Here is a 27,695-nt window from a genome sequence, read left to right on the forward strand (position 1 = left end):
CACTTTGGTTCCTGCACAGACAAATGAGGTGTGAGAAGCACTGCTGCACCCCTCGCTGTTGCCACACCTCGCTTCATGTGCACCCTTTTGATTTTTAAGCATGGATTTTTTTGCCCCTTGTTTAGTGTCCTGTTCTGTGTGACCTCGATGACAAACCACACAGGGCATGCCCCAAAAAGAAGCCACTCTGGATGTGATGAAACTAAGATCAAGCCACACTCCTGTCTATCTCGGGAGGGATAAACAACTCTTCTAGATGGTCCCAAAAATAAAAGAATGTACTTACAGCCCAAATCTCACCTTGTGATCGAACAGCAAGGGCTTTGCTTGTTCTACAATGCCAATTCATTCCTCCCATCAACGACCTTCACCTGCATCTAGCCAGGCTTCAATATGTACTTGGCAATTTTAATCCACATGCTTCTTTCTTTCTACTGCTGTTATTTGATTCTTTTTGAGGAGAAGCTCCTTGGGAGCTGGAGCTGATTAACTTACAAAAGAGCCAAATACATCTCCTATACTCTGAAGGAGCAAATAGGAATGGGGCTTACCCTGCTCCACATTCAGACTGGAAGAGGATCATTACTTACTATTCATTCCTGGATCCTTGAAGAACAAGTGAAGCCAGCTTAATGCTGCATTGTTCATTCCTAGTGCCCATCAACAGAAAGCATGCTCCCAATTCATTGCCACAAGGCAAGACAACAGTATTGCTGTGCCATAAGCACTTCTGATTGTTTGGGGGCTGCAGAGAGGACCTCAGGGTATTACAGTGATGATGAGCGCTGTGGGGGAAGAAGCTGGAGTTATTGTCTTGATGATGATGGGGAAATAGGACACATGCATGTATCACAGCAGAAATCCGAATGAAACAAGCCCTTATGTGCCTTGCTGCTCATAGAAAAATACACTTAATGTCTCAGAAAAGAGTCCCCTGTGAGGCACAAAATACCTAGCCTGGGGTTGCCTTGAAGCAAATAAGCTTTGCAAATTCATTTCTTAGAACCAGCCCCACACATTATAACTTTCTGGAGACCGTGGATAAACCCAAGTTTTTATAGATAAATAGGTCCTAAAGAAGTCCCTTTTGGGATTTGTTTTAAAACAGGTCTTTCATCTTGTTTTCTCTGAAGTTTAAACCACTACATTGGTTGAGCCAGGAAGAAGCTAAGAAAGGATCAAAAGTAAAATGAGAGAAAAAGTAGAAGCATAGGTGACTTAGAACAGAGGCTGACACACACACATTATTACAGTGGCCTAGCAGCTGGCCAGCAGCTATTCCAGCTGTTCATCAGCCCCACTGAGGCTAAAAGGCTCCAAAAAATTTACTTCAGATCTTCTCCAATACTCACCCTTGCACTAAACATTGGTTTCTGAACTTGGATGAGGTGCAAGGAAGCTGCCTGTGAAACCAACTGTGCTGGAGCAAAAATCCTGCACCAGCGTTTTGGAGCATCACTTGAAGCCTCACAAGTGAGGGCAAAGGTTTCACATCGGGCGAACTTCCACACCCCATCTGTCTCTCTCCACAGTTCTTTGCCTTCTTCCTTGAAAGGAGAAGATATTTTCACTTGCCTTCTCAGTTTCTTTTTTCATCATTGCTTTCTTCCTCCTACTAGCAGAGTACTTGGTTTGCAACACCAAGAAGTTATAAATACAGCTGTCCCTTTCATATTTCATGCTCTGACACTGGCATGATGACATCACTGCAGTCTCCAAGACCCTTTGCTGACTGTTCTCTATTCCTCCTTTGAAGTTTAGCCACCTATTCCTCTCCCTGTCAATGTTTTGCATAACTCCCTCTCCCCAGCAATCCAATCTGTTTGTCTCTCATCCATCTGCCCTGACAATAACAGCACAGCTTTTCCTCTTTTCCTTCCACTCTTTTCAGTCCTTATTCTCCACCACATCCATGGAATAGCACTTCCAGAACATGCTACCAACTTTTCTTCAAATTCTTCTTTAAAGATTCATTTTATCCATCTGAGAATCAAAGACATTTACTCAGCTTTAGTTATATTTCAACTCTATAATTTTATCCCACTGTGCTTCTCATTAATCTCTGAATGACCGTGTTATTTTACTGCTGTAATCTCATCCTTCCTTTGCCAACACCTGCCAGCTGCTTCATTTTCACTTTTTACCCTTTAAAAGGCTCACCTTGCATGGCTTGGCTATTACTATAATAAATATTAAAATTAGATTCAAGATGAGCAATGCAGCCACTCCATCTCCCTTGCCCCCCTCACGGTATCTCCCGTGCCGACCATACCGGGTTGATTCCGGAGGCCATCCACCAATATCCATGATGTATGCAAGGCAGCACTTGTTAAAAGTCAGACTGTAAATAATGCTGATCTTGTTGATATTCACTTGGCATTCATGAATATGATTCTGAGTTAGTGAGGTGCTTTGTGGCTGGGCCGTGGAAGCAGTTGTTATAACCAAGGTCAGCGGCACAACTGCAAGGGCTGGCTGCTAAAACTCTTCCCAAAGGTGGGGGGCACCAGGTCTCTGCTGTGACTGGGCTTAGGTTGGCTTCACTTCACTGAAGTGGTGAATTCATTCAGCTCAGTCCTAAGACCTTGGCTTAGCTCTTCCCACAGCCTAGTTCACCCAGTATCCATGAGAATGAAATCTCAGCACTGGTTTTCCAGCTATTCCTGTTGATTTGCCACTTTACCCCTAGGCCAGACTGACAAACAGCAGTTCTGGAAGGACTCACGTGGGCACGTGCACAAGGGTGATTTCAAGATGTTAAACATTTTACTAAGGTCTCTTTCACTGAAATACGAGACCTGGGGTAACCCCCAAAGTACGTGTAAGGACACAGTCCATGCAGAATGAAGGACAAGGTTGGATGAAAAGTGACAAAGCAGAAGGAAGAAGCAAAATACCCATAACTATTAAACACAGTGCTCAGCTGTTGTTCCTCAGCAGGTTAAAATTTCCAATTCTCTCTCTCTTTCTGATGAAAGCTCAAATAAGTGATTACAGAACAAGTGTTAGAAAATACACAGCACAGACACAGTGCTCTTGACCAGCAACTCAGCAAGTAGGAAATACAGCTCTTCAGATGCCATACTGGGAGTGCTTCCCAATGCCACCACTAAGGATAGGAAGGAAATAATTCAAACAATTGTGGGGAAGGGGAGTTAAGGAATATCCTCTTATTATCTTTATTAGAACAAACCAGGTGCACACTACAAACCAAAGACTCCAAGGATAGTTTAGGGATCCCAAAAGAGCTTAAGGTGGGTGCAAAACCAATGATCCCCTTGGGAAGAAAAAAGATTCCAATGCATTAGGGAAGAAATAACAAGAAAAAAAAACAATTGAGGTTCCTAAGGAAGCAAATCCCCTCCGGTGGCACAGAAGTCAATAAGAGTTTTCAGCTGTACTGATGGACCAATCCCCTGAGGTGTAAAAAAAGAAAACAATCTCATGGGGCATAGGAAAAAAAAAAAAAAAGCAAGAGATACTGTTCTTCCTTCTCACATTCTGGCCTTTGTGCATGTTGAAAAAATAAGAAAAAGCAGCGAAGATGTTTTTTGAGACAAAGTAGCAGCATGCAAAATACCTCCCCAATAAGAAATAAGATAAAGTTACTGAAACTTTTTATGCCATCGCATTAGGAAAAAACCAGCAAAAGTGCATTAACAGAACATGGAGAATGAGTTTCACCCAAAGAAAAGCTGAACAGCAGGAGCTTTTCTGGAATATTTTAGTTGAGTGTACACATCCATGTCACACCATCATTTCTTACTTAAAAACAGCTGCAGAAGGCTCCTGCTGCGGCCGCTGCCGTTAGCTGAAGCTCTGATCTTCCTGTCTTCATACAAGTCATCAAGTCACATTTCCTGCTGGAATTAAAGTGGCAGCCCCTAGGGACTATGCAGCTACCCAATTTATATCAGAGAGAATCTGAAGCAAGCACCAGGATTTTTTCAAACCGCTTAATTTCTATTTTTTTTTAAATTTTTTTTTTTTTTTTTTGCAACCCCCAAATTCTAATAAAGTGTTTTTCTGGGAATTTGCCTTTTGAAGTAATGAAAAGAAAACAAAGACATTTTAAGACCTGTGCAAAAAAGCTGGGAGCAGGAAAAACCTGTGGGCAATCTCACTGGCATCAAACCAAACCATGCCTTAGATACCTCTTGCACCCTTAGCAGTCACATACAGATGGTACAGATGGTATATGGATACTGTGAGGGGTATTTATAAAACAACAAAAGCTGCAGATCATGACACATGAGTACTTTGGCTCAGAATAAAAAGAGGAGAGCAATGGGGAAACTCTCCTGGCCAAGTGCTCAAACTACCTGGTGCCAGGTAAGGACAGCTACAGGGTCATTGTAAAAGATGCAGGCAACTGGTTTTTGTTCTGTATTTCCACAGTACTTGACACAGCAAGAACCAGGTCAATGGAGTGTTCCTAACAGCTATGATAGGTTATGATAAATAAGACTTTGGAGAAGATCACATAGCATCCCATTAAGCAGTCTCTGTAACTAAACACAGATATCCATAACTCAAAGAAAGTCTTACATTACCAGACAGCACTCTTTAGCCATCAGGCAGGCTAAAAAGCAGTCTCTTGTATGTGATTCTTCTTTTTTTTTAAATATCAAAAATATCAAAATCCAGACAAAGTTGCGCTGCTTCAAAACCAAGCATCATAGAAGCCTACAAAAATATTAATATCTTTTTTTTTTTTATTTCAAAGAATGGAAAGCAAATCAAACTAAAGCATGTTAAATTGAGCATTAGAAGGGCTCTCAGCCACTTCCAAAATTACTTGAGAGCACATTATAATTAGCAAAGGTATGTGACAGTTTTATACCCCTCTATGATGCATGATTAAAGCCAGGCAGCCCAGCTCTGCAGCAAGTCCTGCTCACCATCAAAACAGATGTGACAAGAACAGCAAGCTGCTCCCAGACAGACTGTGAGAAAGCATAGGCAGATAACATTTTGGCCATCAAAGATGTAAGACCCAATACAAAACTAATTAAAGCTCAAAACCCCTCAGAGAGGTAAGCAAACTGAGGTTTTATGAAGCATCCTGTGCTTGAGCTGCAGTGCCCCAGCCTGAGAACAAGCATGAGAACAAGCTCTTGCCTTTCTCTCTGAGATGCAACAGGGAACAAAAGTTTACAGCCTTGATAGTAACAACTCACAGCCTCAGCACGAGGATGCAGGGCACAAATGATGGGAGAGATGCTGCAGTAACACCACCAGGATGATCTGTGACACTGTTGGCTTTTCCCACCCAAGACAGATACCTCTTATCTATCTGCAACAGAGGAGTATGGAGTCCTGGGCTAGTGTGAAAAGCCAAGTCTAAACTCCACACAAATCCTGCCCCTTACATTTGCATGGCTTTGGCTGCTCAAAAAATTAATTAGAGGCTCGGCTTCCTACCACTAATTGCAGAAAAACAAGGTACAGAAGGGAAGCTGTGCATCAGCCAAGACCTATGGCTCTTGAACTGGGGTTAGAGGGGAAAAAGGTGTTGCAAAGAAATGTGTAAGGAACATGGAGAATTTCAGGTTTTTGGATTCCACCGTTGCTTTTAAGTGTGAAACAGTGTGGCAAGATTGTTTCTGAGAAGTGTATCCAAGCCATCACTTTTATTTTTATTTATCTACAGATTTTCATATTTAGACTACATCTAAATGCTTCTTCCTTCATGACATCCCTCTGCATACAGCATCTTTCCCTCGTGTTTCCAGGCAGCCTCCCCCATTGTTTCCTCTGCAGTGCTTCAGAGCTCACCTCTCTAACATCCCAGCAGCTTCAGGCAGGTTTCCTGATCTATCCCTTGAGCCATTCCCAGCTCACTGCTCCTGCTGTGCCTTCTTCCCCATCTCCTCTGCAGAAATTTCTTTCCTCATTATCCCCATGCTCACGAGGTAACCCCTTTATTACAGGAGGCTGCAGAATCTCCTTCAGGCACCCCAGCAAGATTGTTTGGGTGAGGTGTTTGGTTGTGTGTTCGGTTTGTTTGTTTGGGTGACAGACAGACAGACAACTTGCCAGTGTCCAGTGACTCACCCAGGATTCATCCCTGGATTTTCTTAGTTAAAAGAGTTGGAAATGGGGAGGCAATTACACAGTGCAATCACTAAGTGGACACTCAGATCTGGAGAGTTTTGGAGAACCTCACAATGCGGAATTTATAAATTTTATGAGGGACAAATCTTCCACTGCTGCTACAAGGGTAAGCTGGTTCAGGTGGGCAAAACACTTAGGCCACTACTTTCTGATGGCTTTGGTATGAGGAAATAAACTTGCTGCATGTTTACAAGCTCTGTGGCTTTGATGAAGCAGACACACATGACTGCAAACCCTTTACAATCAATCTTCTCATCACAGTTTCATTTGGAGATAGTAAATGCAGTGCAGCTGCCTGGTTCAGGTCCTGATACCCACTGATGCTGAATGTCTATGCAGCAATGAAAGAGAACTTAATTAAGTGGCATATGTATATATAAATAAACTATATAAATTTTGTTGAACACAATCAGTTAATTAGAAATAAAGCTTTCAATGCAAACACCTATGGTTATGCCTATGCACCGGCCTAAGCCTCTCCACAACGGGGGGATCTCAGGGAGCAGGATTGCTTCCAAGCAAACTGCATGTGTTGCCAAGCTGTCTTTATCCCCACAATTATGCTTTGCTAATAACATGATGCACAAAAGAAGAAATGAAACACATTGCAACAAGCCTTTGCTATCACTGGAAGCACGTTTTGCTGTGCGAGTGGCAGTCCTCTAAAGAACGATGCTCCGCAGATGTCTCCATTTGGGAGGCTGCTTTACTGGACACTAACAAAGTGTCTCTGCATGTCAAAACTTCAAGAGAACATGTCAAATCACTTTCCAACATCCTGCAGCTCAGGAAGTGATTCCAATACTCCTTTTATTTCTAAGACAATAATCATAGCTGTCCCTACATAAAGCAACGGGATCTTTCATGCAAGTGAGGTGTGTGCAGGGCAGCAAGTTTCACGCTATGCAATACATACAAATGTTGAAAACATATGTGATGACTTAATATCACTAATTTGACCAAACAGAGTGCAGAACATAACAGCAGATGTGAATGTTCCCTGTGTGCACTAGTGCTACAGCAGAGCATCAACCACGGTCTTGCAGGAACAAAGGAGTTTGCTTAAGGGGTCTGTACAATTAAAAGCCTACAACTCAACCCAAGAGAACTGGAATTCCCTTCCACTCGGTGAAGCATCTGGCCTGATTGCTGGTGGCTGCTGATCACTGCCATGTCATCACTCCAAAGCCGTGAAACATCCCTGCCACCGTGTTAATTAGCTCCCCTTGCAAAGTGCTTAAGCCATAGAGAGAGGTTACTCACGTGATGTCTCTGCGCTGATAGCAACCTTGAAGAAGGCAAGCGATGAGGTCGCTGATAAACTCCACATCATCCCCGTGAAGAGCAGCTTCCAGTTCCTAATGAGCAGAAAGGAGAGGGGGAAAGAAAATAAAAAAATAAATAAAAAAATCCAACCATTAAATGAATTCCTTAGAATTCCCTGCTAGCTCATCAGGACCAAAAAGACCCAAAGAGCCTCACGTATGTGTACAGCAGCAGAGCACACGTGGGGTAAACTGACCTTCCTCATCATTAAAAATACTGCTTCTACTACCTCTTCATTGCAAGAGTTTATGGGAAGACCTTGAAAGGCTTTTACTGAATGTCACTCTCCAGCCAGAAGACTAATGCTTTTGTCTGGAGGCAGAAAAATAGGGTTCAGTGAGGTTGAGATGCACTACAGCCTAATAAGAAAGGCATGATTTCTCCCATGTTCACCTGATGGACAGGAATCAACAGTTTCATTCTCCTGCTTTACCTCCTCTCACTAAGGCTGCTGAGCTCAATTTAAAAGATGTGCTCAGAAAGCAGGACCCTAAAAGCCACTTACAACCCAGAAGTAGTGGTTTCAGATGGATTGCCAGAAATGGCTGAAAGCTAGCAGGCAAATCCCTCAAAGAAAAACAGGCATTTTGATTATTTGACTTATTTCCCATTGGGTTCCCTTTTCTTCCCAACTCCAGTAAGACAGAAAGGATGGAGGGATGTCAGACTTCATGACCCAAAAATCTCAATCCTCAACGGAGAATATCAAGGCTTATTCTAGCACAGTGGAGTTCACAAAGATGCAAGGCAGAAACTGATCCACAAAAAGGATAAACTTCTGAAATTTAATTATTACCAATTTAGCAGGTATCGTGAGAAATATCTTTTTTTTTTTTTTTCAGCTAGCCGTTTCAAGCTTTGTTTTCCAAATATTGTTTGGTTAATTAGAGTTTTATTTGTATGCCAGAAAATTATTCACAGTAAGAAAAATCCGCCTTCTATAAGACTTATCATCACTAGCACACAGCATTTAACGAGATTTAACATGGATAAACAATATGGGCATAAGAAGCTATTCTTTTTTTGGGTTTCAGAGTAAATAATGGATTGAATACAAATTCCTACTTGAATGTTACTCAACAGACTGTTACACAAATAGCTAAGCTAATGGCTACAGAATAAAGGTTAATGGCCAGAGAATAAAGGATAAACGTTTTGGCACTTACCCAATAAAGAAGAGAAAGTGCTTTTTTTATTAGACCGCAGTAACTGCAGTAATAAAATTATTGATAACAGATTGCAGCTTAAATGCCGCTTGTAGCTTTTTATTGGAAATGTATTAATGGCATATTTTCATTACCAACACTGCTCTTATTTACCTCTTGTGCAACACCCAGAGTGCTTCAGGAGCGGAATCCTGGCACCTGCCTCGTGAAGAATGTACTAAACACATCTATTACATGTGGAAACTGGAGGTAAGGAAAGGGAAGTGAGCAGCCAAAGCCTGATGTAGGGAGCTAGGGAAAGCACCAGGAATCTCTGTTCTCTGCCTCTAGATGAGCACCCTTCTTAATGACAAGTTAATACAAAAACTGCAGTTGCTGCTTGCCATCCCTTGGAGAGAGTGGCATTATTGTTGTATAAATAGTAATCACGCTATATAAATAGTAATTAGTGAGTGAATTCACTTAGAATCATGGAATGTCCCGAGTTGGAAGGGACCCACAAGGACTGAGTCCAGCTCCTGGCCCTACTTACCACTTGATAAGTGGCTAGTATTTTAGAGGTGTTGACTCAGATTATTTGTGAAATATTTTAGAGGACATATGCCTTCTATAAATATCCCCGGGGGAGAGGGCAGCAGGGAGGGCCTAGAGCGTGTGATACACTAAACCATCCCAGGTGTGTTACCACATTACCACAATCAACCTGCAGCTCGTGAAAAATGACATGTTAGTACCCAGAATGATGGGAAGGGGGGGAAAACAAGTCTCCAGGATGCCTCCCTGCATTCAGCCTCTCCCTCATCCACATACACTTGTTCATTAAAGCTGTCAGTCAGCAGTCTGCCCCTGCTAGGATGTGACAGCCTTTTGTATGAAGGAATATTTAAACTGCTTCCCGTGAGCCTTTTCAGCCTGCTGTTTGACTAACACTCCTTAAGCAGTGGCCACAACTGCCTCAGATAGCTCCTATCTGCAGCCATTGTTTTCCAGGCCCCACAGTGACCTTTACATTTTTGGAGCTGGGGGGGTCACCCCAGGAGCAGGGGGACAATCCCAGGGCACTGGGCAAGATGCCATCTCCTGGGCAGGGACTAAAACACCTGCATGGGCTGTTCCCCCCTGCTCTCCTGCTGCTTTCTCTCTCCCTGTCCTTGTCTCCATGGCAGGTGTGGCATCAATTTTGGGGACCAGACCCAAACAGCCACTGGATAAAGGGGGCTCTGGGCACGCAGACCACTGTGGGGCTGAGTCCCAGTGCCAGGCTGGGTTAAGGGGCTCTGGAAGAAGCCAAGATGTGCCATGGGTGATTCCTGGAGCCCATACTGATCCTCTGCTCCCTGCCAACAGTAACACCCAGTGCCAGAATGCTACAGGTAAAGGCACAGGCCAAGTATTACCGTGATTATTTCTCTTGGAAAAGAGACACTGACATTGTCCTGTAAAGTTTCTGTCTACATTTTAACTACTGCTGCTTGTGACAGAAGGGTAAGAGCAGTGAGAGGTACCTGATGAATGAACTCAGGGCTTGAAAAATGAACCCAGGGTTGGGTCCATTGGGCCTGTTTATCTGAATATCACAATTTTCTATCCCCCACTGGATTCCCCAGCTTCCTGTCCCAAAAAACACCTAAATTCCAGACTCTTCCCACACAGAATGCTGTGGGAATGGCAAGACACACCGGGAGCATGCGATGCAAATCATAACATCTCAGGAACACGAACAAAGAGTTCAAAAACCCTTCAGGTTTCCACCTAATGCTTCAGCACACATTTTGCAGGAGGATTTTTTCCAGCCCTCTCCTCCAACAAGGGACAGCCAGCAGAGCAGCACACTGCTCAAGCAGCACATCTAAAAAGGAGTATATGAAGTGATGCCAGGGAGAAAGAAGCCACTAAAACCTCCTTAAGGGTCCTAAGGGCAAACCCTGCTCCAGTCAGCCATTGCCACACTCCTCCAGCCTGGCCAGGACGAGCTGCTCAGCTTCCTCCCTGCCACCATCCTCCCCACGCCTCCAATCCTTTTGTTTTTCCCCCTTTCTCTTTGAGCACTGAGCTGTGAGCACAGAAATCTGAACCTTGCCAAAACGCTTTGGGGACAGCACAGAAAGGAAACAGAAGAGGCAGCAAATCAGCAGAGGAAAAGGGGGGGACACACATCTCCTCCTCCTCTAGCTGGAGAGAGCAACAGACAGGAGAAAAGCAGGATTCTCCCCCTCTCCAGCTGGCGTCACACCTCATTAGGGAAAAGCCTGTTTAACATCTTTCCCTCCCCCCAACCCGGTACTAAATCCCCCCTGAGTCAGGCAAGGACTGTTGGGAAGAGGCAATCACCAGAGCAAGGGTGACCACCTCTCCCAGGAGGAGCTGTGGCCCAAAACAGGGTTAGCAGGGTGGGCGAGAGGCACCAAGCCATCCCTGCCCATGCCCTGGGAGAGTGGGATGGGACAGAAAGCCCCGGTACCTGTGCCTGCCCCACAGCCAGCACTCGGGCAGGGATGGTTAACCCCACCTGAAACACACGGGGCTTTGCAAGCCTTGTTGATATCTGCCTGGATTTTTGTGAGGGAGGACGGTCAACCTTCGAGATGGAAGTAAACAAACGAGTCCACAAGAGCGACGCCACTGTCACCGAGCCAGCACGGGGTGACCACGGGGGCTGCTGCACGCGCTGCTTTGTGAGCTGTGGAAAGCAGCCAGCCTCCAGCTCCTGCTCCAGCAAGCTGACTGTGCAGAGAGAAGCCTCACAGAGCTTGGAGCCTTCCTTTCAGAAGAACAGACTCCCCCAAACCTGCAGGAGCCCAGTGTGAGCAGGCTGGGTGATGAGGACTATAGTTTAGAAGTTTCTTCTGTGCTGGAGCTGAATCATCTATAACTGAATGTGATGGACATAACGAGTTTAAGCACAGCTAAGCCTTGTCCAAGTTAGCCATCAATTTAAAAACCTCAATCCCTTCAGCTCTATTTCCATACTGCTGCCGTTATCAGCTTTCCATTGCCATGCTCCAAAGTGACTCAACAGGCTTTTGCAGAGGCTTTAGGAGATCACCAAAAGCCACCAGCGGGACGTGCTGAGCCAGCCCCAACCCATGCTCTGAAATTTCAGTGCTGTCACCGAGTCAAGTCAGGATGTTCTTTTCCCCTCACAGATAATTAATGACAACGGGCAAAAGTTTGGCAAACTCGTGCCAAAGGGTACTGGGATTGGGCAGGAAGATGGAAAGTCAACTGCAGGCCTAAAACACTTCCAAGAAGCAGCATTTAGCCCTGCTGGTGTGAAGTCAGTGTCTGTCAGTGTGCTCAGCCCCAGCACCTTCTCAGAATGCCTGAGAGAACCAAGCCCAGACTCAGCACGCTGCCTGCAGTGCCATGCTCTCCCTGCTTGGGATTCCTCTGCCATCATATGGAAATAGTTCCCAAAACATGAAGCCTACTGAGGGTGTTCTGCACAACAAGCCAGGAGGACACTGCAGGGCATTAAGAGTGTTCCTAGGACCATGGTACCCCACAGGGGCAAACAGCAGTGGGTTTAGCTGGCTGCCAAATTCAGAAAAGTTATGGGTCCTGGTCCTGATGGAGTCTCTCAGACATGCCATCTTAATTTGAAGTGGCTGTTGGAAACACGATGTGTTATCCAAGTTTATGATCCTTCAAGGCTTTAAGGTTTCCTAAGCTAAAGGAATCCCCAATCTCATCACTCTGCATTTCCACAGCAAGGAAAATGGGTGCTAAATGCCCTCCCTGTGTTCCTGGCAGTGGGGATGAAGTCAGCAGCTGCCCCAAGGAAACACCATCATCTTCACCCCACCCTCAGGACCACAAGCTCAGGGGGAGCCAAGCTGGCCTTCTACAGTAGGTTTGGGGAGTGAGGGGAAGAGGTTAATGACACTCATCACCACAGTGGTCCCAGCAAATACCTGAGGGAGGAACAAAAGCTACCTCCTGTCAGAAGGGAACTACCATCTGGGGAGGGGAACACAGAAAGCAGAAAACATATTACATTTTTCCTGTTTCTTCAGGTTCCCCCTTAATGTCTGTCAGTGCCTTCTGAAATGTCTACCTTCCTCGACTTTCTGAGAGCAGACTTTGAAGGCTATTTCGAACATGTTGTAAAATAGGAGCATGATGTTACTCCAGGGCCAGGCAGAGGTGTGAGATGACAGCTTTGTATGAGGGAGATTGGCTATAAACAGAAAGCCAGGGAGAATTTGTTGCATTGCCTCCATGTTATGGCTGTTTGCAAAGAATAAATTCCACACAGTGCCAGCAGCACGAGGGGTAACATCAGCCATCCTCTCCTCCAGCACCTCCCTCCAGCTATGAAAGGGGATGCAACAGACATTAAATTCTGCTCAGCTCAGCCTAAGCAGGTTTGCAAATACAAACTGTTTGCCATGCCAGTGGACATTTTGGTCAGGCTAGAATTTTCCAGACTTGATTTACAGGCAAACTTACATTTTGTCTTCCTTTACCCCCTCTATCAGGACGCTTAAAACTGTGAGACCACCGTGCTCTCTATGTGCCACCTATCCCACTTACCAGAACAGCTGGAGTTCTCCATCCACATTAACCTGCTGCCTGATCTCTCCCTTGGGACAGGGACCCTCCCCTATTTGCACAGCACGCTGCCCCTTGCTCTCCAAGTGGAATTTTTCACTGCTGTGTAATACAAACACGAACGAGCAGCTCACGCTGGGTGGCTAAACTGTACTGAAAAGAGATTTCAGACTGATCAATCCAGTCTCCCTCATGCCCCATAGCCATGTACCAGTGCTAATAACGCTTTCTTCTCCTCCTAGCTCATCTTGCCTGCAGTGCAAGCGATTTGAGAACTACATTTGTTATGATTGTATGCATTGTCATCACTTTAAAGATGTAAAACTGCAACTCATTCCATTTCTTGCCCCTGGCAAAGAACCTTTTCAGATGGACAGGGTGCATCTGAAGGAATAAGTGATTAGTTTCTGTTTAACAGTTAGATATTAGTACTTTCTGCCTCTAAAGCAGTTGCCATCCCAGGGCATCAAAGCAGTTCAAGAACATTCAGTAAAGCCTTGTAGCACCTGTGAAGAAAGGGGAGGCACACACCCACATGCAGAGCAATTTTACAGACAGCCCAACCAACACAAGCCCCAGCATCCACACCATGGCTGTGTTTCACTCAGTGCTGGGGCTAAGAGACAAGCCATAACGTTTGACACTTGATGCCACTGCAATCTTTCTTTTTCCACAGCTTTATGAGCAGCCAAAGCCTTTGGAGATCGTGCTATTTCCCTCCAAAGGATAATTTCTCCCTTTCAAAATAATCCCCTCTTCCTCCAGTGTGGATAATTGACGCCATTTACTGTAAGCCAGTTACCCTGGCTGAGGGGCAAGCGTGGCACTGGGCACTGAGCTCACTTTACAGGAAATTTCAGGCTCAGCAGAACCTCCAGCCTTTGGTTTGCAGACCTCTTGCAGACCTGTGGAAGACTTCCAAGAGGCCTGTGAAGGGCAAATAAGAAAAGCAAGCCTATCACCAGTGTGCTTCAATTTCTAATCAGGGGTCTGTGCCTTTATGGGAAAAGTATTGGCACAAAAGTATTGAAAAAAAACCCCAACAAACCAAAACACTGACTTCCTCCCCCCATCCCAAAGTGGCTGACTGCTATTGCCCAAGCCACAAGAAGTTCAACTCCTCCAGCTGGAAATAGCCTCCAAACACAACAGTGTGAGAGGAAACACAGTCTGTTTGAATTGCATCCTGTTTGCCTCACCCCAGACAGAAAGGTATCATTTATTATTGCCTAGAAAGGCCCTCTCCCAATAGTTGTGCTTGTATGGAGTATCAGAAGTATTCAGATCATTAAACTACTCATAGACTGCATTGATTTAGGATTTTTGGTTTTTCTTTTTTTTTTTATTTCTGGGAAGACAGGGTGAGAAAAGCGGTGAGCAGACACCTAGAGATTGGCACCATTCTGAAACTAACTCAAAATATTGCATAGATTATGTATCACTAAACTCTTGCAGTCCCAGTACCTTGCTGGTAAAACCCAACCAAAGCAACCCCAACCAAAACAACCCCAAACTCTCTCCACATCTGCTGGAATTAGCATTCCCATTTATGGGCTAAGCACTACCAGCAGTTAAAGACTAAAAATTTTAGCAAGTGTTTTACACTTTGGGCTGAGCACCAAAGTGATGTTTTTTCCTGCTGGTGGGAAAGAGCATCAGCTCTACCTGTTTGGATGTTGTTTCTGGGAACAACAGCAGCAGGTTAGTGATGCTCCCTCCCCAGACAATTCAGCTGCACGATAAATAAAGAACAGCTGATCCTGCCGTGTCACCATCTCCTGTGGTAAGAGGCTTCCTGGGTACCTAGTGGGAGTTCTGCTAAGCTTTTAAGCCCATTGGCAACGTGGGGAACAGTCTGTAGCTCCAAAGCCAAGAGGCTCGAAGTAATAATCCGATTTCAAAGCTCCTCCTCCTCTCCAGCCAAAGGCAGCAAGGGAGGATGAGATCAGACTGTAGATGCTCTTCATTTTAGGTCTGGCCATTGCACTCATCTGCTCAGCATGAGCACCAGGAAGGGGAAGGATGAGTGCCAAAATCTGGAATGGATTGCTTGGCTGAAGTTTCTGCAAAGATTTCAAAACTTACTGGGAAAATAATTTTTTAAAGAGAATTTTCACTGCTTTTGATACAGCTGGACTGCTCTACCTAAGCAACATCCACTTTTATAGTTCATGCACTGGCCAAAACTCTTGGGGGATTTAGTCCCTGCCATCAGGCACTCCTGAGGCACCAGGGCATTGAAGCTGTGCACACAACAGCAACCAGTTCTGCTGCTCCAGCTCCCCCCTCCAGGACGTTATTAGCTGCCAGGTGATATGCAAGCCATGAAACAACTTATCTCCACGAGCCTGGAGATAAACAGAAAGTCCAGATCATCCCTTAAGGAGTCAGGTGATTTCCTCGCATCCCTTCTGCCCCTCAAACCAAAACAACAGCCTGGATTTGAATGGAGGAGGAAGACAGGTCCTTACCACTGCCTGAAAAAGCAGGGTGTAAGAGTAAAATACATTCAGGTAGAAACAGGCTGTAAAGCCTTGCTTTTTCCCTTCAATCTGATCTCCACAGCCAGCCATTCTTCTGCCTCTCCTTGGATGCTGTGCAGAGTGCAGCCCAGAGCATGCACACCACAAACAAACCTGCCTGAGGCTTGGGGACAGTGGCCTGGAAGTGCTGCCAGCACTGAAAACTCTTCCTTGCTCTGGGTGGCACAAAAGGAAAGCCACCAAGAGAGAGGGAACCAGCAGCCACACACAGGTGCCCCACATCTTTGTGATGAAAACTGGGAGAATTCCATCACCCTGCCACGGTGAAATCCATGTTCCAGCACTTTTTTATTTTCCTTTTCCAACTAATTTAGCAAAGAAGGATTTGAAAAAGTATGAAATAGCCACCAACTGCTCTTAACCCTGATGAAGCTGCCAGGCAGCTACTCGGGTGTGTGAGCTGCCTGCTTGCAACTGGTTTAGTCTCAAGCCTAAGAATACCTTTTAAAAACACACGTATTCTGTGGCATAACAGTTGCTAGAATTAGAGCTAATAGATCTTTTCCATACTCTTAGATCAGTGTCTGCTCTCCCTTGGATTGCCAAAAGCATCATCTTGTTTATCTATCAGACTTTCTGAACTTATTCCAAGCTTATGCAGTCCAGACAGACTTCAATACAAATATTAATGGCTTTTATACAGTTTTTTTTTAAATTATTACAACAAACACAGATGCTACCACCTTAATGAGATGTATATGCACTAAGGCATAGGCTTGAAATAGGAAATGGTGTTTCAGGCCAGTTGAATATTGGAATGTGAGTCACACGGAGCTGGCTTCCTAAGGCACGTCACTGCAGGATCCAATGTCAAAATAAATACAAGAAGTTACCTCTCCTGATTCACCATCTTCAGCCCTGTCCCAAAATATCTGTATTTCATTGGATATGTGGGAAAGACCATCCTGCCATCGCTTTTAAAGCCTGGTTGGGGCTCAGAGCCTCTACTCCAGCAAGTGCTACCTGTTACACCTTCCTCATCTGGCGCTTGTTCCAATGTCCTGTGGAACAGGCGGTGCTGCCCCAGTGAGAGCCCAAACAGGACCCAGTGGGGCTGCCTGGTGCCTGAGACAACTGCTCTTGGGGCTAGGAGCAGCCCATGGGAATTCCCATTCCCTTCCCCAGGGCTGGGGGAAAGGCAGAGGGGAGAAGGAGGTGCTCAAAAAAGCAAAAAGCTGTCAGTCCCAGGGTTTTGAGTCAGAGTAAAGTACAAAAACTCAGGAGCTGCTTCTTGCAACACGCTGCAAAGCAACTCAAGATTCTCCCCATGGCTGGAGGTGGCCATGAACCACCATCCACTTCCACTGGCATCTGGAAGGAGCTTGGCTCACACGTGTGTTTGCCAAGGGAAACGCCACAGGGCCCTTTGCGTGCTTAGGAGGCACTCTCTGTGTTTTACTCCACATCTGGCAAGGCTGCTCCATAAAAAAGGTGATGGAGTGCTTGAGTCTCTCCTTCCAGAGCACGGGATAAAAATCTTCTTCAACACACACACGCCATGCAGGAATTCTTCTCCAGCTTAATTTAAAGCTGTCTTTATGGCCAATAAATTTGCAGATTGCTACAAACGCTTGGCTATTTATACAATAATAGTTATATTTGCCAGAAACAGCAAATAATTATTATTATTATGTTCATAAATGTTAATGCTAACTATGCTCTTAAAACACATATGATAAAAAGCATCGTAATTTGAGAGAAGGGCAGTAAACTATTGCCCAGACACAGAGGAAACCAGGTCTATTGTTATAAAACTTATTCTACAGACATTACTTGGAGTACCTTTTTCTTCTAAATTTTTCCTGACATCCAGAATATGAATAAAAGGAAAAAAAAAAACCCAGATTCATTTCATTATAATTAAAAACAAACAAAAAACTGACCCAAAAATCTGTTACATCTCATAAACTCTAATAGCCAGTTTTGTTTCTGCAGTTTGGTGCAGAACTGATGACATTGGATTACCCAAAGATCCGCACAAAACGCTTTGGTTGGATGAAATAGCTGATCTGCCTGAAGTGGGGGGAAAAAGCTCACGATAACAGATAATTATATAACCAGCTTGTAAAAGTGTTATTAGTAGGGCATGGGATCAGGAAAGGCCTGGCTTTTATTCTCACTTCATGCATTCACAGTGATGAGAGCTAAATCTCTGTCCGTCTCTCCCTCCTCCCCCACCCAAATGTTAGATAATTTTTAGCCAGCCCTGTAAAACACTTGCAATCTTTGAGTAAAAGCAAGGCTGAGGTTAATGTACTGCTACTCCTCTAACATTCAGATGCTGTGTTCCACCTTGATAACAGAAGAGAAAACTGGAAAAAAAATTTCCTCTGCTGCTCAGATAAGGTAGCTTGAGGACTCAGGGGTAAACTCCAAAGTTCAACATTTTAGTTTGAAAGGACATTTCCAGTCATTGGCTACTGGAATTCAGATCTTGAGATCCTGACTAAGTGATAAAATGCAATAAAAAAACCAGACAGCTTTGTCAGAAGGTCTCTCTTTCTTTCAAGGAAGGAATGGGAGCATTAGACATTCTATACATTAAAATGTACAGCAGAGCAAAAACCCTTGTGTGGACCTTGTTCTCAGTTATCCACAGCTGGATGTCTCTGGAAATCTTTCCTCAGGAGTAAATTTTTCTCCTCCTTTCTCAGGAACAACAGAGTCAAATCCAACCAGGAGAAAAATTAAACTGGTGGCAACGAACCTTGAAGGTCTGACAGTGACCTGCAGCACCAAGGTCTCTGAAACCGCTTTCATTTGCCAGAACATAAATTAGATTCCTCACTAGGTATGGCACCAGGGTTAATGGGAGCTTTATAAAGCCTTCTTTGAACATACAGATTATCCTTTTCAAAAAAGTGGTTTAAAGTACAGTACTGTGAGCCAGGAAACCTATTCCCAGCTCTGCCAGGCTGGGTGACTCCAGGCAACCCACTTGACTCTTCTCTGCTCTTTCTCAATGTGCACAGCAGACACAAATACCTAAATCTCCCATGAGGCTGAATATGTGTAAGACAAGGAGAACCAGCTTAACTCTTCACAGACCCCTCCAAGCAGATGATGTTTAGCCACTCCATAAAGCAGGGTTGCTCAAACTTCTCCAAACAAACTCTCACAGATACCACAAAAGGACACCTGCATTGGGCACCTCATATGGGCAAGAATCCTGAGTCACAGCATTACCAACTACTTTTTTTTTTTCAGCAGTGAAGGAAATGTCTTATCCTGTCTGGCATTACTGCCCAAAGGAGGTGCTCAAAAGGAGCAAAACTGAGAAATTAGGAAAAAAAATCAAGTTTAGGAAAAACCATGCCGCTGCCTGGACAACTCAACAAACAGCTTTCTTCTGCAGGATCTGATTTCACTGCAAGAATGTTAAAAACAGCTTCAAAAGACAACAAAATAAATTCAATTAAAAGAATAATGAAGCATTTCAAAAATACAATGCAAAAAAAAAATACCAGAAGTGTGAGATGACACAGAACATTCGGTGCTGGGAGCAAGGATCACTACTTTTCTTCCTAATAAATTCATCCTAGGCATCTCCGCTGTGAAAACCAACACTGGCTTAGAGTCTCCTTTCAGAAGGTGCCTGCCATCCCTCCCAAACTGTCATAGTTACATACTCCTCATATTTTAGTGACCCTAATTTTGTAGTCCCCTTCAAACTTTTAAATAAAACTCATACAAAACTTTTGAGCATAAAACAATCCTATAATTTCCAAAGCCCCTTATAAGAGAGCGTGGAGAGCCTTGCTTGTGCTCTGCACTTCAACATTTCAGACTCACATCTTCCAAGAGTGAGCACAGCTCTTTTCTGTGCTCTTAGATCAATGCATTCACATGCTGCTCCTGTTTGAAAAACCTGCTTGCCCATGGAGTTCAGGTGACTCTGACCTGGTCACTCCCAGGGAACTCAAGTCCCACTGTGTTGATGTCTGGCAACATTTCCTCTGACTCAGCCTTGCTACTATAACAAAGCTCTCAATGGAAGTAGAAGAGGAACTCCAGGGACTGTTTCCCAAGTCATTCCCTTCTAGCATGCAGAAATCTCAGGAAGTCGTTTGAACTAAATAACCTCCACACTATTTCCACACAGTCAAAATAGAACAAGAAAGGGTAAACACAAAAAAGAAAAAAAATCACATCCTACTCTGCAGCCTACAAAATTTACTCATTCCAGGGTTTCTTGCGCAGAAGACAGTTAAGCAATTACAACAAAGTAATGTCACATCCTTTTCCTCCAAAATAAATTTTAGTGTTGAAAAAGTCCACCTATTCATTTACTGTGAGCAGCCTTAGTCAACACAGGAGCACATCCACAGCCAGCAGTCAAGGAACAGCATTCAGGACTATCCCCTCTATTGATTTCCAGCTGGGGTCCAAAGTTAGGAATTTCCTTCCCCCCTCTTCCCCAGCTGTCCATTGATCCAAAAAGAAAGGAGAAAAAAAAAAATCAAAAAATGTTCAGACTCATTTTTGTATAGACTGAGATATCTTAATTATTTTTCAAACAAAAACCAAATGATATTTTCCTAACAGCACTTGCAAAAGAGCTAGAGCAGTGTGATCCACTGCTATTCATTCCTTTGGAGTCAGATGCAATCTTTCAGTCACTTTGTGCTTACTGGCTATATGGAAGGTAAAACAGCAAGGAGCACTAAAGGATTAATTCTCACAATAGTGGGAAGCAGGAGTCCCAGCTCTTGGAGGGTGAGTAGGGGAGAAGGGAGAAAGATGAGTGTGTAAGCTGCATCCCTGGTTTTCAGACTTCCTTGCTGTGATTTCATCTTCTGCCTAAAGTTACCTTAAAAGGGAGTTAGCATGGAAAGAGTGCCCCAGTGACTTAAAACGTAAAAAGCATTACAGGAATTTTGCTTTAAACCTGCAAAGACTGCGAGAAGGGGTTATATGTGAGATAACTCATGGCAGAGCTCAGCAGGGAAGAGAATAGCTAAGGCACAAACAGTTCATACTCTGTTTGTTGTGAGTCACACAGCAGCTGAACAGATTTATGATTCAGATGTTTTAGTGTTGGTTATCAGCGATTAGCTCCAACTGTTAGAAAAACAGAGAGAAAGAGAAAGATTAAGCTTTTGTCTGCTCCAGCCCTCATCCTTCCTTTGCCTGGCAGCAGGGGTTACTGATTGTTTCTGTCCCTTTTTTAACATCAGAATGGCTCTGAGCCACACTCACTGCAGCAGCAGATCACACTGCCAATATCGCCATCAACATCAGATTCAATCGCTGAGGTGTGACATCATTTGTTCAGGTACAAATGTCACGTGTATTTGTGACATTTCATTGTATGGCAGCTTTAAAGTGTGGGGCTTTTTCCAACCATAGAAATCATCTGGGACACAGAAAGAGCTGACAAAACAGGACTGGTTTTGCTAACTTTATCTTCAAGCCCAGTAATATACACACAGGAAGACTTCATGCATCCTTATGGCATTTAACCTCACAACACCCATGTGGGCTTCTCACAGACAAAAGCTGAGTGACTTCCCCAGGATCACACAGGAAGCCAAATGCAGAGCACTAAAACTGAGCACAACAACTCTCAGGCTAAACCTCTGGCCATTGCAGCATTAATCCATTCCTAATTTAGTTTAATTGAACTTAATGCTCAGCTAACAGATTTCTGCCAACCCACTATTATACGTGGTGTGGAGCTCTACACTGGAGAGCCGGGCTTTTCTGTGAATCACATCTTTATGTGTAAATGTAATGAGACAGCAGAAAGAGCAGAGTTATCCTCATTTCAGGACCTGAAATACTGTTTCAAAACCACATTGCAGCTAAACTCTGTGGAAGAGAGAGGAAGGAAGACACTGTTCCTTGATCACTGCATGCACAGGGTGAAGCCTATCCCTGCCACAAACCAAGGTCCAAAGTCTTACTGAACACAACACCCAACTTTTCAAATGCTCAGAGCCCATCACAACTCCCTTCTGGAAAGGGTTCTACACGCTTAGGCAGAGAGAGGGAATCAGGGAAATTTAATCACCTGCAATGTTGATGCTGCTACAAAACCAGAGTTCCCCTGCAATATCTTGGTCACGGTTAAAGCTCACAGCAACATCAGGACTCGCACCTGAGGGCAGATTCCTCTCACAGCTCCAGCCAGCACCGCTAACCCAGAGACAACTCCGGACAAATGCTTACGTGCTGACCCAGTGTTGAGCACAAGCAACAAACACCAGGCTCTTGGGGCATCTCCAACCTCCCACGTGCGTGTTCCCCCACGGCAGAGCCCGTCTGTGCGCGGCACAGCGTGTCTGGGACACAAACAGGCTGCACATCTGCACGTCAGGGCTGCGGCGCGCCCAACACAGAAAACGAACCTCGGGCTTGTTAGGCAGAAGTTACACGCATCACGTGAGTGATTTCTATCCAAAAGTTCCCAGCCAGGAATAGAGGAGGCCCCCCAAGACTTTCCTGGACTGCTTCTTAAAATCAGAGCTGCTTTCCTTGAGATGCTGTGCACGGTGCGAGCAGATTAAGCTCCATTAGCATGAGACACTTTTGAACAGTAGAAACTAGAACTAAACTTGGAATTAACTGGACTGGTGTAAAATTATACCTTAATGCCCACAGAAACCAGATTAGAAGACAGATGGTGAAGAGGAAAGAAGAAAAAGGAAGAGTGGATTGGATATACATATGTGGATTTACATTCTGTGAGCTTGGCACACATTTTAGTGACATTTTTTATTTCCAGCATAATAGAAAGTTGCCTGACAGTGCTGGTAGACTAGATAAGGGGGAAAAAAGAGCAGATGCTTTTGAAGGGCTTTGTAGTATGACTCTTTGACAGAAATTTAGAGATCAAGGTGGATAGGAGCACCAGAGGAAAAAAGCCCTTTCAGATATGGTGGGAGCATAAAAAGACAGAAAAAATAGGAAAAGGAAAATTCAGGTGAAGCAAGAGTAACTGTCAGAGTCCAGATCACAAGCAGGAGTGCAGGAAGCAGAGATGCAGCTTGGGCAGCAGCGTGCAGAATCCTGCAAGTAGAAGCGATGTAGTGGAAGCTGTCAAAAATGAAATAATAATAGTAGGCATGCTGAGGAAAGGAACATAAAACATCAATACATCTCTGTATGAATGCAGAGTGAATCCACACCACAAGCACTGCACACAGTTTTGGACCCCAAATTTAGGGAGAAAGAAGACAGAGAAGAACTGAAAAGGTAGAGGAGGACAACAACAGTCATTAAATGTATGAAACAGCTTCTGCAGGAAAAACAATTATGCAAAACAATAAAAAGCCAGAAATGGCATGGAGAATGAATGAGTGCTTTTAGTCTCTTCTGAAAAAAAAGAATGGACAGACAGCAAATTAAACTATCAGGACAGAAACAACAAAAAGAAAACACTTCCTTGCACAAGCAGTAATTCCTCTGCCTCTTAGCCATGGAATATTATGGATGCTATAAGAGTACATGGGTTCACAGAAGAAAGGCAAGTTAACAGAAGGGGGGGGAGAAAAAAAATCCATCAACAGCTGTTAAGTACAAAATGAAGTTTTTGAGCTGCAAATGAGCCAGAGACTGGTAGCACAGTCTAGGGAAGTATCATTGCTTGATTGCCCTGAACTTGTACAACAAGAGACAGGATGCTGGGCCAGAGGGACCTTTGATCTAACCCTGTACATCCATTTTTGTGTACCAGGCAGAAAAGGGTTTCTATTCCATGCTGAATCAGGCTGGGGATACTAAAATTTGACCAGGAAAGAACGTGACTTAGATGCTAAATGCAGAAAACACTGGTTGCCTGGAGTTGAATGTCACAGAGGAAGGAAAATGTGAGGGTACTAAAAAAAAAAAATAAAATCTTGTTACAGCATTAAAACGGAGGACAGAGATTAAACTTTTGATGGCAAGTATGTGCATGAATACAGAAAGCTGCATTTCAGACGTAGAAGGGAATAGAGACTTGATTTCACACGACTTGAGATGTAAGAAGGGAGGCAAAAAAGAGGGGATAAAAGCACAGTATTGAAGAAGACTCCTGACATGTAAAAACTCCACTCTCCTCCAGAGCCTCGAGCTATAAGCAGAGTCGAGAGAAAAGAGATGAAAAATGAACTTTGACACGCTGGTTCAACTTCAACAGATGAATTTGAGATGAAGCAGTGAAGATGATCACGTAATCAAGGTACTGGACAGACACGAGGAGATCAGAGTTCATCCCCCAGCTGTGCCACACACTTCCTTCACCACGCTGGGCATTTCACTTCGTTGTTCCACAAAAACGACCAAATATTTTCTTAATGCACAGGAAAGCCGAATCAGGTTGAATTCTTTCAACATCCAGGATGCTCTGTGGGGCCTGAAGCAGCACGGTTAGGACAGCAAATGCCCAGCACTCCCAGCGTGGGATGAAACCACCGCGGACGGGAAGGAATTCCATCAATTCCATCGCGGGAAATCAGCTCAGGGAAATTAAACCCAAGAAGGTGTGAAGGGAACAGGTTTCAAAGCCACTCAAAATATAAGATACAGGAAGTGTGCTTAAGGAACTGGTAAATTTGCAAAGCCTCCGAAGGACAATGCTGCAAATTTATTTATTACAATTCCTGTGGGAAGGAATCAGCCTGACACTAACAGGAGGGGAGATAAACGGGATAATTTGGTACAATGTACCAAGTACTGCAGGGTCTGTCTACATCCAAGATCAAGTACTCAGAAATGAAGAAACAATGCTTAGCCTAATGTTTTCAATGCTTTCTACTGATTTTCCCCCCTGTCCCTGCTCTCAGGAATATAAACCTTTAATCATTTGAGTATTAACTGAAAGCAAATGTAAAGTTGGAATATAAACTTGGAATATCAGCACCAGCACAAAGTCTACAAGAAGAGCAGTACAGGCTGTTTGGAGCCTCTACTTTACTCTTTAATGCTTAAGATACACTAATACATTTAAAATTTATCTAACGGTAAATTTGAAATTACTCTAAGCGGTAAGAGCAGAAGCTTACCCTGATTTTTAATCAATCACTTAAATTATACTTAGAAACACCCAAACCAAATATTTGCCAAGAGGTGTAAAACAACTCCCAGACTGAACTGGCAGAAAACACAGAAGAGCCCAGAATAGACCTTACTGATAGGATAAATTGAGCCTTGACATGTGTGGAGCCCATCTGCGAGCGACGAGGAGTTACGCGCTTCATTTCTGTTTATTCCCTTCGCTCTGGATGAAATTTCAGGGGTAATTTTATAGCAACACTGCCCAGCTCCTCCACCTGCACGACCCCTGTGCTTGCTCACAGCCCTGGGCACCAGCAATGGCCAGGCTACAGGGAGGTTTCAGGGTTTTTAATCCTAACACTGATTTTCTGGCTGAGTTTTCTTTGCTGTGTTATTTTGCAGTGGATCAGCCTTTCTCTGCTCATCTCACAGACCTGAATGCTCAGGGGAGTGTGAGATACTGAGATGGGCCACCTAAAGATTGAAAACAAACCACAACAGCTGGCTAACTGCAGTAAATCAGGTTTAGATGCTAAGACAATGGAATACTAAAATCCTAAAATACTAAACTTCATCATCAAACCAATTCAGAAAAAGTTGCAGTGCATTTTCTAACTCAATTTTTAAACCTCAAGCACATTAATACTGGTCTGAAGAAACAGTTAATTCTGCAAACAGGAAGAAACAAATTTTTAACTTAAAACATTAAAACAAATCCAAGCAAATGTACATTAAAGCCATAAATTGCTCAGACATATACAGAAGAAAATACTGACTTGAATGTAAAGACTTGATTTGCCTGTAGATCTCCAGATCGCATCAAAATCCAGAAATAATCCAACTTTAACTAACATAAAAGGCAAAAATCACTAAAACCATACTCAAATGATGCTCTAGTGCTTGCCTGTTTGAATGAAAAAAGATAAAAACTCTAGTTTTAACAGAGCTGGTTAAGCTTCCCCAAAAGTTTGAGGGTGAGGGGTTGTCAAGATACGTGGAAGAGTTTTTCAAAGAACATCTCCAGAGCAAGAGGCTGTGCTGGCTACACCAAACAGGTTGGTTAGGAGAGGTATGGAAGAGGATTAGGAAGGGCATAGAAGGCATGGAGAGCAGAGCCCTGCAGGGGCCCTTGGCGGGCGCCGGTAACGAGCAGTTCAAGAGCAGGCATTGTAAAAACCCAGGGCAGCCTGCCACTGATGCCTGGAGTCACATAAAATTAATTTAAATTGGAAACAAACTGGCCCAGGTAGCGCTCACCCCGAGTTTCAAGCAACGTTAAGAGCGGAGCGGCACGTTACGCGTTTTGCTGGCAGCTCGATCGTTAAAATTAAATAGGAAGTGGCAAAGCTGCAGGGCAGGTGATACCGTGGATTTGTGTATAAAAAGCAACAGTGAACTTGGGAATTACAGACACTTGTAAACCTTACTTTAGTAGCTGGTAAAATGGCTCAACTGGGTAGTTATGAAAGTTAGATTAATGCCATACAGCAGGCCCAGATTAGCGTGGTATTTCCATAAGAAAAATGGGCACATCCGTATTTTCTACAAGGAGTGCCAAGACAGTGGTTAAAGAAAAATTGGTAGATACAATTAATTTGAATTTTCAAACAGCCTTTGGTAATATTAATCACCACAGTCTATTAGGGAAACTAGTCATGGGGTGAGAGGTAAACATCTGTCAATAGATTAAAGCTAATTTAGGAAAAACGAACAGCATGAATAAATGGCCAGTTTTCAAGAAGGTTAATGGGGGAAGTCCCAGGGGTGGATACTATGATCAACATTTAATATATTAAATGATCTGGAAAGGGGCATATTCAATGTGAAATAGGGAAAAAAAATTGTTGATGATACTGGTCTATAAATTAAATAAAACCAGCAAGAACTAATAGTATGAATCTGAAGCATGCCCCCAAGTTGCAGCAAATAAATGTTACTGCACACAAGTGCAAGGTTATGCAAATTGGCAAGGAGAGTTTGAACTAATTGTAGACACGGATGGGTTTCACATTAATTGTAACCATTTGGAGAAAGATCTAAGTGGCCTTGTGGACAGCACAGGGAAAACATCTGCTTAGTTTCTAGTCATCATCAAAACCACAAACCAGATGTGGAGCTTTCTATTATAGAGAGATAAAGAATAATATGGAAAACACAGTTTTTCTCTCGAACATTGCGTTCAACCCGTTTGCCTTTTAACAAAACAAAACCTCAGAAACTTAAAAAGTCCAGAAGGAAGTGACATATTTACAGCCCCAGAAAGATGCTCATCTGAGAACACAGTTACAAAACACATGCATTACAAAACTCAAAACTCATTGAACCCTTGTTAGCATGGCTTTGGATGGCCTACAGTCCATTAAAAAGTCTGCTGAATAGGATCTCTAATGATTTTCAAATTTCTGGGCTACCTTCAAGGGGCGGTAAGCAAGAGGTGAAACAATCCAAGCACATGATAACATAAAACAGACAGAGAAAGCCATCTGGATGCACTTATTCTCCATTCCCACCCTTTTTTTTCCCCACTAGGACAGAAGCAAGAAGTCATCCAACTAAATAAAAGACAATAGATTTAGAAGTGATGGAAGAAAACATTGCTGCATCCACTTTACTTACAAAAGTAACCCACAGAACTCTTCTCTGCAAGGTATTTATTGAAGCAATAATACTAATAAGATTAAAAACCACAAAACATCAACAGTGTCAGCAGTTGGAGTCAAGAGAATTCCGTAGTTTTCCCACTTGTCTTTGTAGGATTTTAGTCTTTCTTTCAAGAGATCTAATATTAGGCATGACTTGGGACTAGAAATGAGAACAAGCTGGGCCAGTGGTTTCATCCAGAACCTGAACCCAGAAGGTTCACTCTGAGGAGGTGGATGGCTTGTATATGAAAGTAACTCAAAATGAAAGAGGAAGGAAACCAGGAAGACATGATTTGAACTTCACTGTGTGAGTTACATTCAAGGAAACAATGCTTTAAGCCACCACAAGAACAGCAGGAAAAAAAATA

General features: G+C 43.7%; 1 protein-coding gene across 3 annotated transcripts in view; it reads right to left on the bottom strand.

Moving 5' to 3' along the window:
• CECR2 (CECR2 histone acetyl-lysine reader) overlaps positions 1–27,695 on the bottom strand; it is a 98,108-nt gene that overhangs the window by 41,655 nt on the left and 28,758 nt on the right. For all 3 annotated transcript variants that reach the window (XR_015285946.1, XM_086886078.1, XM_086886077.1), the window contains exon 2: positions 7,381–7,475. Coding sequence is in view for 2 of the 3 variants with exons in the window: in XM_086886078.1 (XP_086742204.1) it covers positions 7,381–7,475 (95 nt within the window). In the remaining variant the exon portion in view is untranslated. The remainder of the gene's footprint in view (positions 1–7,380; positions 7,476–27,695) is intronic.

Source organism: Cyanistes caeruleus, chromosome 4, assembly GCF_971803275.1.
Source record: "Cyanistes caeruleus chromosome 4, bCyaCae1.hap1.1, whole genome shotgun sequence".
NCBI lineage: Eukaryota > Metazoa > Chordata > Aves > Passeriformes > Paridae > Cyanistes > Cyanistes caeruleus.